General features: G+C 42.7%; 1 protein-coding gene across 1 annotated transcript in view; it reads right to left on the reverse strand.

Annotated features, from left to right (window-relative positions):
- PGM5 (phosphoglucomutase 5) overlaps positions 1-14,012 on the reverse strand; it is a 190,735-nt gene that overhangs the window by 55,765 nt on the left and 120,958 nt on the right. The window contains exon 8 of the mRNA XM_067744220.1: positions 487-622. Within this exon, the coding sequence (XP_067600321.1) occupies positions 487-622 (136 nt within the window). The remainder of the gene's footprint in view (positions 1-486; positions 623-14,012) is intronic.

A 14,012-nucleotide genomic window follows, 5' to 3' on the forward strand; every position in this document is an offset into this window, starting at 1 on the left:
TAACTCCTTTCATGCGGACAAAACTTTAGCAAAATCTGGGGCTCCTGAGCCATGTGGTCCCTTCAGAGGATGCCAGCTCAGGCATCTTGGTCACAGTTTGGACCATTAGTGGGAACTTCTGTCTTTGCCTCGCTTTCCTTGATAATTATGGGTGGAGAGCCAACAAGGAAAGCCCCCAGTATGACTGTACAACTTTCATGGCCACCAAAGGACCTTTCAAGGTTCTGTAGTTCAGATAACCTCTGGGGATGGCTGCCCACCGTACAGGCAGGATGAAAAGATGACAGAGGGGTGTCACCAGGGGAGGGGTACTCCTTGACACCACTGTTACCACCTCTCAGGGTTATCTGGCTCTAGCGTCTCTGCTCCTCAGATCTTCCTGAAAGATGCCTCCCTCCTAAGGTTCTAGCCCACTTTTTTTTTTAAAAAAAACCTTCTCTAAGAGCAGTTTCCCAGGGTCCACACAGAGACCCTTGCCCTTCTCACCTGCAGTAGTAGTGGCGGCCAAATTTGGCCCAGTGATCTCGGACAATTTCCTCCACACTCTGCTTCCGGGCAGCGATAATGGAGAGCCAGACCAAGACAGCCCAGAGGCCATCTTTCTCCCGGAGGTGATCAGAGCCTATGGGAGAAAGGAACAGTCTGCTGAAGATTTGTTCACGGGGGAAAAGTTAAAGCTAAATGAACTATGAAGACCAGTTAGCACTTGAGTGTTACATTGAAATGGTAGGATATATTTATCTATTGTGTGAAAAACATGTCCCACAGGACTTCCCTGGTGGCGCAGTGGTTGGGAGTCTGCCTGCCGATGCAAGGGACGCGGGTTCGTGTCCCGGTCCGGGAGGCTCCCACGTGACGCGTAGCGGGTGGGCCCGTGAGCCATGGCCGCTGAGCCTGTGCGTCTGGAGCCTGTGCTACGCAACGGGGGAGGCCACAACAGTGAGAGGCCCGCGTACCACAAAAAAAAAAAAAAAAACCATGTCCCATAATAAACTTGCATTTCTAAAAGTATGCAACCGAAATTCAAATAACACAAAACAATATCAAAAAGTAAAATAAAATCCTGGAAGTTGCTGAAAGGATCCAAGAGCCAAGCTGACATCACATTTGACTAATGATATCGTTCATTCAGTAAATATTCGGTGATCCTTACAGTACACCAAGCATTGGTCTAGGTACTAGGGATACGGCAGTGAACAGGATAGCTCTTTATTCAACAAGTTTGAATTCAAGAAGGCAGGGAGGCGACAGGAAAGTAGATGAAAGAACAACATGTGTCAAATAAGGACAAGAGCTATGAAAAAAATTAAACTGGGTGATAATGTCACAGAGCACGATATCAGGAAAGACTTCCTTACTAGGGCAGTGCAGCTCACCTAGAGTAGGGTTGAATGGTACTCCCTAACCCCACTCTACCCGCCGAAGATATGGCCACCCAGAACCTGTGAATGTGACCTTATCTGGGGAAATAGTCCTGCAGATATAATTAAGTTAAGGATGTTGGGGTGAGATCAGCCTGGATTACCCAGGTGGGCCCAAAATCCAATGACAAGTATTCTGAGAAGAGAAGACACAGGGAGGAGAAATCCAAAGGAGCAGGTTATGTGAAGACAGAAGTGGAGATGAGAATTATGCTGCCACAAGCCAAGGAAGGCAGGGAGACAACAGAAATTGAAAGAGGCAAGGAAAGGTTCTCCCCTAAAGACTTCAGAGGAAGCATGGCTCTGCCAACACCCTGATTTCAGACTTCTGGCCTCCACAACTAGAAGAAAATTAACTTCTGCTGTTTTAAGCCACCCAGTTCTCGGTAATTTGTTATGGCAGCATTAGGAAACGAATACAGGTAGTCAGGGTCAGCCCCGCTGAAGTGATGATACGTGAGCTGATACCCGAGAAGAAGGAGTCAGCCATGCAGAGATCTGGGGACAAAGCACAAAGTCCCTGAGGCAGGAAGGAACTGGGAAGCTTATTCCTCTAGCTATTTACATAGAAAGAGAGGCAGCTCATATTGTGGCATTCACACGATCAAGTGTGCAGGCTAAACAGGTAGCTTCCTGTGCAAAAAGAACCCAGAGGAATATGTTGGAGGCTCATTTAAGCATCTGTCTATTGGCCAATTGTAAGCTCTGTCCTGAATACAAAGGAATGTGTTGTAGTGTAAGAAAGGTGATATAATGGAAAAAGCATGGGGAAGGCTTTGGAATTAGGGTTTAAAACTAAACTCTTCTACTACCCCGGAATGTGAGAAGTTATCGCAAAGTTGTTAACCTTTCTGAGTCTCAGCTTCTCATCTGTAAAATGGGGACACCATCACCCATCTTGTCGGGTTGTCATATGAATTTAATCACACTCAGTGGGTAGGCTCTGGAGTCAGATTGCTCACATTCAAATTCTGGCTCAGCCACTGACCTTTGTGTGACTTGCTGTCCTCATCTGTAACATAGGGAAATAATAGCCCCTCCCTCATGGGTTACTATCATGATGACGTAACTAAATACGCCCAGGCATTTGGATCAATGACTGGGATGTCACAAGTGGTTGTCTTGTTGTCGATCTTACTGGTAATTCACATAAAGTACCAACCTGGTGCTGATTCCTCAAAACGTGCTTTGAGGCAAATTGTTCTCAGTCATTCATTTAATTTTATCCTCTGACTCTAGCTACAGCAATGTCTTAAGACCAGGAGACTGGGACCAGGGGTTGGATCATTTCTTCTTGCAACAGAGCAATAAGAATGGACAACAGTACTTGGGTTTCAGGGCTATGAAACATAGAAACTCAGAAAGGAAGACCCAATGACACAGAACTGTTTAAACTTTGAAAATGGACTGAAACAATACACCTTAGTTAAGTTAGGCAGCTTTGAGAATGTCTCACCAAAGCTATGGACCATTTATACTTCTTGGTACATTTGCAGTGTTAAATGTTAAATGTTTTTCCTCGAAAAGAAAAACATACAACCTTGAGAGGACAGTGAAGATACTTAAAAGGAGAAATGATCAAGTCTTTGACTCCTCCATACACTGGTCAATGGTCTGCTGATGACACTTTTAGATGTCTGGTTGTGAGAACCAGACATCTTCTAGTTAGACATCTTCTAGCCTGAGAAGACCCTGGGCTTTTAATCATCACAGCATGGAGTGACTCTAGTCCCATCCAAGGCACTCTGCACACTGCTACAAAAATGGAAGAAATTTGGAAGATGCTGGGTTAGCTCCATGGCCTAGTGCAAAAAAAGAAGTCTAGGAAGCCCTGCCCAGTGGGATAATTTCAAAATCCTTTGTCCTTTTACAGCTGAAAAAAAATCACTTTTATTTACTGTCTAGAGAGAAATACCTTTTTGTTTTAAAACATGGGCTTTGCATACCTTGAATCTCCAGCTGGATTACATTACCTAGAGATAGACCCATTAGATGATAAGTCTGACATCTGATAAGATGTCATAACTTAGGGGAGAGAGACATAAAGTTATTTTAGCAGAATCAAAAAAAAAAAAAAAAAGCCCACACAAACCCACCTCAACCCTTTGTCGCCAGCCACATAGTAAATTGTGAACTGGCTTGGATATTCTCACCTACAAGTTAAACATTGCCCAGATTCATAAGGGGTCAATGATCAAGAAAAATTAACTGTGCTTTTTACAGCTGTTTGAGGTGGGGGATAGAGACACTGATGACTTGCAATTACACACACATGATTCCACTGAACTCTCATAATGTGCTTTAGAGGGGGCTTTGGGGAAACAACTTTCCTTTTAATAACTCTGAGGCAAGTGAACTATAATGCCGTATCCGTGACAGATAAATTCAACAGGAAGTGCAGAAAATACAAAGGCATCAAATGGTTTCCTAAAACCCCACTATAAACAGAGTGAAAATGGATGCGAGAAATGCTGACACTATATATGACAGGACTAATAGACTTTATATTAAAAATGTTTTTATAAGTTAATCAGAAAAAGAGGAACCCCAATAGATAACTGGGTGGATAGGCACAAATGAGCAATTTTCAAGAGAAAAATATTAACAGTCAAAAACATTTGAAAAAATGTTCAATCTCACCTCAGTCAAAGAAAAGTCCATAAAATGGAATCCCATCTGGGGACTTTCAAATTAGCAAGCGTTCATTAGGGGCAGGGGAACACCTAGTACTAGCAAAGTACCAGTGTAAACGTGTACAGTTTGGTGGAATAATTTGGCAATAATAATCAACAGCCTTAAAATAGCAACCAGCTTTGGACCCAGCTATTCTATTTCTTAAATTTTAGTCAAAGGGACATTCACTAAAGCAGCTTAAAGGAGAGAGAAAGTTGAAGAAATAATAAAAAGGAAAAAAAATTGTTTCTAAAAGAAGAAGTTGAAAAATGAATACTAATTGTTAAAGAATAGGAAATGGTGGAAAATGCATAAAAAACTTGTGTAGATAGATAAAATATTGAATAAGAATCTTTGGTAACACATGGAATGATGTTCATCCAATTTTAAAACAAGTTAAAAAATCAGGTTACCAAAAAAGAGTATTCAGTATTTTTTTGGTAGAAGAACACATTTAGATATGTATTTATGTGTGTGCACAGGTTATCAACAGGATACACGCCCAGCTGTTAACAGTGTTATCTCTGAAGCAGTAGAACTGCGAATGTTTTGCTTCTTTTTCCTTTGCAGTATTTCCACAATAAATGTATATTATTTTCATTATAAGAAAAAAATTTTAAAGTGGTCAACGGTGTGTACAAATTCACATTTGAAAACATGAAATCCCATCTACCAAGGGTTAGCTGGGATATTAAAGGGATCAACACCGCTGATGAACAAGTGATGAATTTTGAACCTATTGCTCATCCCATTTCTTAGATTGAGTAATAGCTATTTAGAGCATAGAGACTGTATCTGACTCCCTCGTGGGGCTCACAGGTTTTGGGATTAGGTTCAGGATGTACTGTAAGGCTTTAGGACTTGACAGAAAATGAGAACAGGGAAGGCAGTGCACTGCTGAGCTGTCAACATTAGCCTTGGGGGAAGCTGGGCTTAGGGGATGTGTTTCGTTCACCTCACAGGGAGACTCCACTAGCAAGGACAAAGCTTCAGATTCATCCCAATAGCCCCTAGGGCATTTCTACTATTGCTGACAGCCCACGAAGAGGGGCTCACTCAGCCTGTGTTTCACTCCCTATCTTCCCAGGCAAAATCTCTACACTGTGAACAGTTATACAGTTGTTTGGGGAAAAACAAATAAAATAGCTCTTTTACTTCATATATGCACAGCTGCTCCATCTTTAGAACATGAGATTCCAGAAAAAAATTCTTCGGCACTAATATTTATACATGCATACTATTGCCTGTACAATTTTTAATAGATTTTATTTTTTAGAGCAGTTTTAGCTTCCTAGCAAAATTGAATGAAAAGAACGGAGAGTTCCATAAGAGTCTCTGTCTTCACACAAACACAATCTCCCCACCATCAATATCCTGCACCAGAGTGGGCTGTTTGTTACAAATGATGAACCTACACTGACACATCATCACCCAAAGTCCATAGTTCAGGTGAGGGTTCACTGATGGTGTTGTACATTCTATGGGTTTTGACAAACATATACCCACCATTACAGTATCATACAGAACAGTTTCACTGCCCTAAAGTTCCTCTGTGTTCTGACTATTCATCCTTCCCTCCCTAGTAGCCCCTGGCAACCACTAATCCTTTTATTATCTTTATTGTTTTGCCTTTTCCAGATTATCAAATCATTGGACTTTTTAGTTTGGCTTCCTTCACTTAGTAATATGCATTTCAGGTTCCTCCATGTCTTTTCATGTCTTAATAGCTCATTTCTCCTTAGCATTGAGTAATACAGTACAATTTTTGAAGTTTGCTTCCTCTGGATTTCTGGCTGGTGGTGCAGCCAGAGCTTGCCACCTGGTTCAGAACACTGCAAGAAGCTTTAACCCATATTTCCAAAGCCTGTAAGTACCACTCAACTGGTCTTCCTCTATCCAGGCTAGCCCAGCCTGAAGCCCACTCAGACTTGCTTTGACCAGCCTGGAAAAGCAGTCATCCCCACCCAGATACCAGAAGGAAGGGGCTCAGCTCTCCCCGCCACAACTCCAGGAAAAACTGACACCAAAAACAGGTCTATTTTTTTCTTATCAGAAACATCCCTACTCTTCTATTCCCTAAAACTAGACTTTGAATTTTCTCAAGCTTTAAAACCATATTACTTTGAGCTAGGCAGTACACCAGTAAGTATACTGACATAAAAGAAACGGGGGGAAAAAAGAGAGTACTCAATCTCAAAGGAATTTTCCTCAAATGGAAATGCCAGCACGGGCAAATCAACTCAATAAAACACCACACATGTTACTAAAAGATCAAGTCATCTCAGCTGAAACTCAGATCAGGAAAGTCTGAATTTGTCATTTGGGAAAATATAAATCATTATGCACCTGTTGCCAACTCCAAGCTAGAAATAAGTTAGTGGTTCTCAACCCAGGCTACCCATTAGAGTCTCCTAAAGAACTTATTAAAAATACCAACGCTCAGGCCCCACCCCGGACCAATAAAATCAGAATTTTTGGCAATGGGACCCAGGCATCAGTATATATATTTTTTAATTCCTTGGGGTAATTTTTATGAGCAGCCAGAGTTGAGAACCTGTTTTAAGAGAAACCTACTCAAAACAGTCCCATATCGGGGGCAGATTACTTAGGGGTAGTGAATTAGGCCTCTTCCTCTATTTGCTCAAATTTGGCACTAAAGGAAAGTGGTCATTGGTCTCTAGTTCAATGGATGCCCCTGGCCCTAGTCAGGGGGGGGCCTCTCACTGGAGCCAGCTTCAGTATCATGGTGTTCCCCCACCCCTTTTGTCTGGAAATCTTGTGAGGGCCTTGCCAAGTGTGGGGTAACCAACTCATCCTGGTGTGCCTGGGACTTTCCCCATTTTAACAGGAAATGAACAATGTCCCAGGAAACCTTTCCATCCCATGCATACCAAGGTGGCCGGCCAGCTGATAAGGAAGGCCACTTGCTCAAAGAGGTTCCTGACGGTTTTCAGGATATGTGCATATACAGCACGTATCTAAGCACACATAGTTCCTAGAGGCAGAAACGATAGGAAGTATATCTGTATACTTGCTCTTGATGCAGTTACACAGCAAGATAAATTCCATTTTTGGAAGAATAACAGCAAGGCACCGGGCACTTCACTCAGTACTTTATACATCTATTATCTAATTTTGACAATTTGATAGCTTCTCTTTACAGATAAGAGATTGAGGTTAGGTCATTTGCATGAAGTCACATGGCCACTAAGGGGTGAAAAGAAGATTCACACCTGGGCAGTTTGGCTCCAACGCCTGTGGACATAACCACTGCTGGAAATGCCCAGTAAAGCCAGTGGTCCTCAGGAGCTGCAATGAGGCAGATAAAGTGCCCCAGGTGGTTAGACCTGAGGCAACCCTTCTGAAGATCTGGGTGACGGATTGGTATTTTTTCCTCCTCACACTAGACATTCAGGAGAAGTTGCCAAATTTCCCTTTACTTCTCCTCTCCTATCGATTTACCCTTTTCATTTACAGACGAAGTTTTCATTAATTTGCAGTGAAATTCTTTCCATCCTCTTTTTATACACTCAAGGATTTGTCTTTTCAAAATAGTGAAGTCATGAGGGAACACTGGGAGGCAGCCCTTGCAGGGAATAGGAGATTTGAGAACATGCTATTGAACTGTGACAGGTTGTTGTTTTTGTTGGTTTTTTTTCCGTGTCTCAAATTGCTCATGTTCAGCTCTTTAAATCTGGCCAAAAAGCAGGGCTCATGGAAAAATTGTCACTTTTCCATGCTTAAAAAGAAATGCTTCTTGGGCTTCCCCGGTGGCGCAGTGGTTGAGAGTCCACCTGCCCATGCAGGGGACACGGGTTCGTGGTCCAGTCCGGGAAGATCCCACATGCCTTGGAGCAGCTGGGCCCGTGAGCCATGGTCGCTGAGCCTGCGCGTCCAGAGCCTGTGCTCCGCAACGGGAGGGGCCCCGACAGTGAGAGCCTCGCGTACCACAAAAAAAAAAAAAAAAGAAAGAAATGCTTCTTAAAAAATTAATGCTCTAAAATGTTTACAATTGGAAAACAAAGCTGTCCTGCATGTAAGCGGGTCAGAGCCAGCTGTCAGCTCAGAAAGGTAGGATGGCAGTAACCGACCGTGTAGCTCATGCTGTGCTGTGGGCATCCTGGCTCCCAATGCTATGTAACAATAAATTTGATGATGATGATGAAAATAATAATAATAGTGTTTGACACAATAATGCAGCAGGGCTCTTGGCTAGTATCCTGACCGTTGCAACACCCTGTAAACTCCATGAGGGAAGGACCCGTATCTGAAATGACTCATCATTCTATCTTGGCCCTGGCTCATAGAAGGTGCACAGTAAACCTTCATTGAATGAGTAAATGAATGATTAGGTGAAACTCTAGTATGTAGTGTGATTCATCAGATTCACTCCTCACTAAAAGCTAGAAGCAACCTAAAAAGATATATGGGAAAAAACTTTATAGATCATCCCATTGAACAGATTCAGCTTACAAATGAGGAAACTGAGGCCCAAAGAAGTGATCTGTGTAAGGAAGTTCAATGACAGAGAGGGGGAGTCAAGGTCTAACTGGGACTGTCATCTCCTGGTGCTGTGTTGCTTACATGACACCATTCTTCCACGTCCCCGGCATGCATTCCATCCCCATCTAAAAGAATTAACCAGATGGGAGAAAAGGACACCTTTGGCATGTCCTTAAACAGGAGCAGCAGAGCAAGACTGGGTTTGAATCCTGGCTCTGCCGTGTGAACTTGGCCAGTGGTTCGACTTTCCTCTCTAAGCCTCAATTACCTTATCTGTGGTCATTATGGTCCCTAGTTCATTTTAGAGTCAAGAAGTCTCAGTGAAATGACATATAGGAGGCCCTAAGAATGTACTTATCACTCAAGAGATGCTCAATAAATAACAAGTATTAGCACTGTTTCATTAACACAGCAGCCTACAGCAGCCAGGCCATCTATCCCATCTATCCCAGAGGAGGAGAAAGCGTTAACTACGTCAGGGCTGGTCAGCTGACACTTGTCCCTCACAGGAGCAAGCCAAGGTACGGGACAGTGGGACCTCCTGACTCGTATGTCCCATCCCATTTCTTTGTCTCCAGTGCTGATGGGAACAACACAACCCTCTAAGAATTGTTCCTTGCTTGGTCATAAGCTGAACCAGAAATCTCTCGAGCAGGTTTAAAGCCTGCACCACAGGGTTGAGGACTTGTCACTCTTTAGGCATTGTACTTTGTTCTCAGTGGGGCTACCTGGCACCTGGGAGAGAGCAGCAGGGGAAGCCTCAAAGCACAACCTTAGGGACTGTATCTTAAATACCAAGGGATGGGCCCCCTTGTTAAAAGCCCCCTAGTAGACACTGTGAAAGGAAACCCTTAGTCTGTTTGGAATTCTTCAATCCGTGAAGATTGAAGAATGATTTCCCAGGATTCCCAGTCCCAGCATGCACGGGTAAGTGTGGACACAGCCTCAGAGGGAGGCCCCATTCCTTTCTTTCTGCTCCACACTTTGGTGTCACACAACACCCCTCTTGCCACTTTTCATCATTGAAAGGGTCAGTGGAACTGGAACTGTGGCGACCCCAAGAAAAGGTTTTGTTTTGTTTTGTTTTTGATGGAGACATTCTTTCCACTCCAGGTGGGAGCTCTCTTGCCCAGCACAGGGGTTGAGAGTTTGTAGAGGGTCCAGAGGAGAGTTTCAGTTTTCAGAGTTTACAAGGAGGCTCTTGGGGAGTGTCAAGCACAGCACCTCTGTGCTCTGGCCCAGCCTAGATTGAATTGCACATGTGCACACAGCCTGTTTCAACCTGCCCAGCAGAGAAATTGCTCTCCTTGTGCTGATAATGCTGTCATCACAGCCTCCTCACGTCACATCTGCTACCCAGCCAAATGTACACAAATCGGCCAGAAATAAGAGAAAGAAATGTGGTAGAACCTCAATAATCTGAAACTCACAGATATATGGGCCTCCTTCTCTGGCCTAGAGACTGGACAGATGTGAAAACTGCCAAATGTAGAGTTAATGATTATCTAAATAGGGAATGAACTAAAGCTTTCCTTTATTGTACCTTAAAAAAATCTGGCATTAAATAAAAATAACTGTATAAGTAAGAGACAGTTAAACCTATTCAATATTCAACAGCACTCCTGTGAACCTAATCTTGAGTTAGGATGTACATAGTTCATGTGTGAAATACAGATGAAGAAGCAGGTATGGAACTTGAAAGCGTTATATACTGTTTAACTGTTACGGAAAATAAAATGTCCATTCACAAAGCAACCAGAGAGTAAGTCAGTAATATGAACCATAAGACAATAGAGCAGAGAATGTCTCTGCTAAAGGCTGTAAGAAGATCTTTATATACAAAAGATCACTAAAGCTGGAACCTGGCCGCTATTGAACACGGCTATTTACAGGTAATTGTCAGCAGCCTCCACTCCCCCCCGGGAAATAAATACGTTAATAAAATGAATTATAAATACTTAACAGGATTTAAATTTTTTAATCTGTTCATTAACACAGGTCTTGGGAATGAATTTTCCTAGAAGCACTTTGTTCGCTATTAATTTGTGCTAATAATGATGTGATAATTGAAAGTACCAAAAGTTTATTTCAAAATTTTATATAATTCCAATTTTAATATCATTCATAAAATCCTTCCTCACCGCCTACCAACCGGTCTATATTTATGTGGTTTTGTTTTCATGAATTCTCCCAAATCTTGGGATACCCTAATGCCCAGATTTCCAGAAATACAACCACTCAAGAATGATAAAAATATAACTACTAACAATGCAAAGAAGAAATACCAAAATGGAAATTCTTTGTTTCTTCCTCCCTTCTTTCCTTCCATCCATCTACCTTCCATCCACCTTTCCTCCCTTCCTCCCTTCCTCCCTCCCTCCCTCCCTTCCTTCCTTCCTTCCTTCCATCCTTCCATCCAACCCACAATCACTCAAAGCCTATCATATATATATAAGAAATAGAGCTGAGCAAGAGAGACATGGCCCCTGTCCTCAGGGCATTTACGGTTGCATGGCAAGCAGAGGGATCCAGAAAAATCTCAAAAGACTGGAAAGATACTCGAGATTTCCTGTGAATGAAACACATACATACTCTGGGCCTCTTCCTTTTGTGCTAGAGACTGGAGAGATATAAAAATTGCCAAGGTCAAGAGCACCAGAGTTCACAGTGAAAAAAGTTGGTGTGACAATGAGGGACAAGTCATGTTGGTGCCAGGAGACCTGGATTCAATTCCAAATTTCCAGAAAGAGATGGAGGTATACAAAAGGCTTAGCAATGCCCCCAGTGCATACTAAGTGCTCATTTAAAAAGATAATTGTTATTATTGTGAGGAACTCAACAGAGAGCACTTTCTTGGAAAGAGAAAACACTGCTGTATTGCCTGATTTTATTTGGCAAATTTATATGGCTACTGACATTAACTTTTTAAAAATACATAACAAAAGTAATAGTAATACTCAAGATGGTGATCAGCTTGGAGGTCTTCCAGGCATTCACAAACAGAGCAATTCTTTATGTTACCTGTAAAGGGACAAGCTTTGGCGTGATAATTCATACACTGCCCAGATGGTATGACTTCTTACGAAACTGATGACAATGATAGCAACCAATAGAGCATCATCAAGAAATTGCCCCCAAACCTCAAAGTTTTTGGTTTTTTAGCTCTTAGTTTTAGTATTTTAGTACATCCCCTTTTGTGTATGGGAACAAGTCCAGATTCCTTCCAATTTGGAACTTGAGAGAGTTAGCCAGAATGCCATTTAGATGAACAGCTTTCTTCTGTTAAAGGATTTGTAAAATGTTCTCCTTTCTCTCGGAAAAGAGTTTTCCAAAGCCCTTCCCAGGAAGTGGATGAATATCTGGCTCTAGCACAAAAGATGATTTGGCTTCTGAAATGACCTTGGTTCTTTGACAGAGCAATAAATATAGGCTCCCTATTGTCCAGGACCTGCACCTTTCCACAGGAGAGAAGCCTGAACTCTGATCCTATCACCAGCTTGTTACCTTGGAAAGTTCTGGGAGCTCAAGATGCCGGCTGATTTTCCCCTGAGGGAAATTTCCACTCAGGGTATATCCTTCATCTCTTGGGCAAAAAGCTTGGCATTCCTGAGCCTGAGGCAGATCCATATTTTCAAGGTTTCTTGGCACTAAACTATGCTTTCCTAGTTGGTACACAGCTCCATGCCCCAGGGGCACTCAAAAAGGCCTCCACTAGAGAAAGCTTTGATAAGTTTTAGAAGCGTCTCCCTAGTCTCAGGTCTAAAATCTTGCCATCTCTCTGCTTTCTCCTTCCTTAATTAGCCCACTTGGTTTTGAGAACTATATCCCAAGGCAGATGGGGAGCTCCTGTGATCAGCTGACTTTTACAGGCTGGAATTGTAAGGGGTCAGAGAGACCATGTGGCTTGTCTGTAGGTGGCAGGTGAGGGTCTTGAACGTAATCATCAGCTTCACATTCCAGGCCTCTAGACTTCCTGAACCGAACTTGGGGTGGCATCTCAGACACACTCTTTCTACCTTTCCTGATGAAAAACAAATACTGGTTTTCACTAGAGTAATGTTTCCTACTCCTGACTGCTCATCAGAATTACATGAGGATACTTATTTAAAATGCAGACTCTCAGGCTCCACCTTGCCAGGGATTCCAAGCAAGGATAGGATAGAAAAAATCTATATTTTTAGCAAGCTTCCCAGGTGATTCTTACACATTCAGCTCAGTGCCTCTCCAAGAACCGGCATTAATGAGGAACAGCATGAATCCACTTTTTCCTTCCAAGACTGAGTGGTCCAGTTCCTCAGGCCTTCTAACAGTCATTCACTGTCGGGTGCTGGAGAGATGGAATTAGCCATTGCTTTCATCGGAAAGACTGATCGGCACAGTGGAAAGCAGCATACACCGTAGGGCAGGAGACCTTTTAGTTCAACTGTAATTTAATTCAAGTGGAGGCCTTTTCCAGGCTCTGGGGCCCTGGGTGAGTCACTTAACTACTTCTTGGGTTCAGGAGCTTCACCTGGCGCATCAGGCCAGTGTCACCAGAACCTGAAGAATGGTGGGGGTGGGCAATACCTTCAGAGCTCTACACATTGGAAAATCTCTTGTGCTCCTTGAAAGGAAAATGGCAAAGCAAATACAACAGCGAGAGGCTTTTAGAAGTCCCTTCTAGTCCAGCCCACATGTGGCACTCAGCATAACAGTCTGAAAGCAAAGCTTGCTGGAAAGTGGCTGCAAGCAGACCTCCCCCCGGGAAGACCATGGTTTCCTACTTCCAGTTGAGTCAAGTCTCAACGTCTAAGCTAGGCAGGCAAAGGGCTTCAGAAATGAGCCCCTCCCCACTGGTATTTCCAAGACTGTTTCTTGATACTCCCTTCTCTACCCTACGCTATACGTCAGAGGTTAGGGAACTACAGCCCATGGGCCGAATTTGGACTTAGGCCTATTTTTGTAAGTAAACTTTTATTGGCACACAGCCATACTCATTTATGTACTGCCTATGGCTGCTTTTGTGTTACAGTTACTGAGTTGAGTAATTGTGGAAGAGACCGTACATAGCCTCTCAGTTCACAAAGCCTAAAATATTTACTATCTGGCCCTTTACAGAAAAAGTTTGCCAACCCCTGATATAAACCAGTCTTTTTCAGTCTTTTGGCCATGACCCACAATAAATACATTTTACTGTGAGATCTAGCAAACACGTAGATACCTGTGCACATATTTACATATAAATATTTCTCAAAATAACATTTACCTTTCCTAAATACAATGCATTCTGATAGTTTCTAGCCTATTATGTTTTCTTAAAAAGCTGTTCACGACTATACCAACCTCATGACCCCAAATTAGTCTTGATTCATGTTCGGAAAATACTTCTCTAGACAAACTGAACAGCTGGCTACTTACAACACATGGCCCCTACTC

The sequence above is a fragment of the Pseudorca crassidens genome, chromosome 7, assembly GCF_039906515.1.
Source record: "Pseudorca crassidens isolate mPseCra1 chromosome 7, mPseCra1.hap1, whole genome shotgun sequence".
Classification (NCBI taxonomy): domain Eukaryota; kingdom Metazoa; phylum Chordata; class Mammalia; order Artiodactyla; family Delphinidae; genus Pseudorca; species Pseudorca crassidens.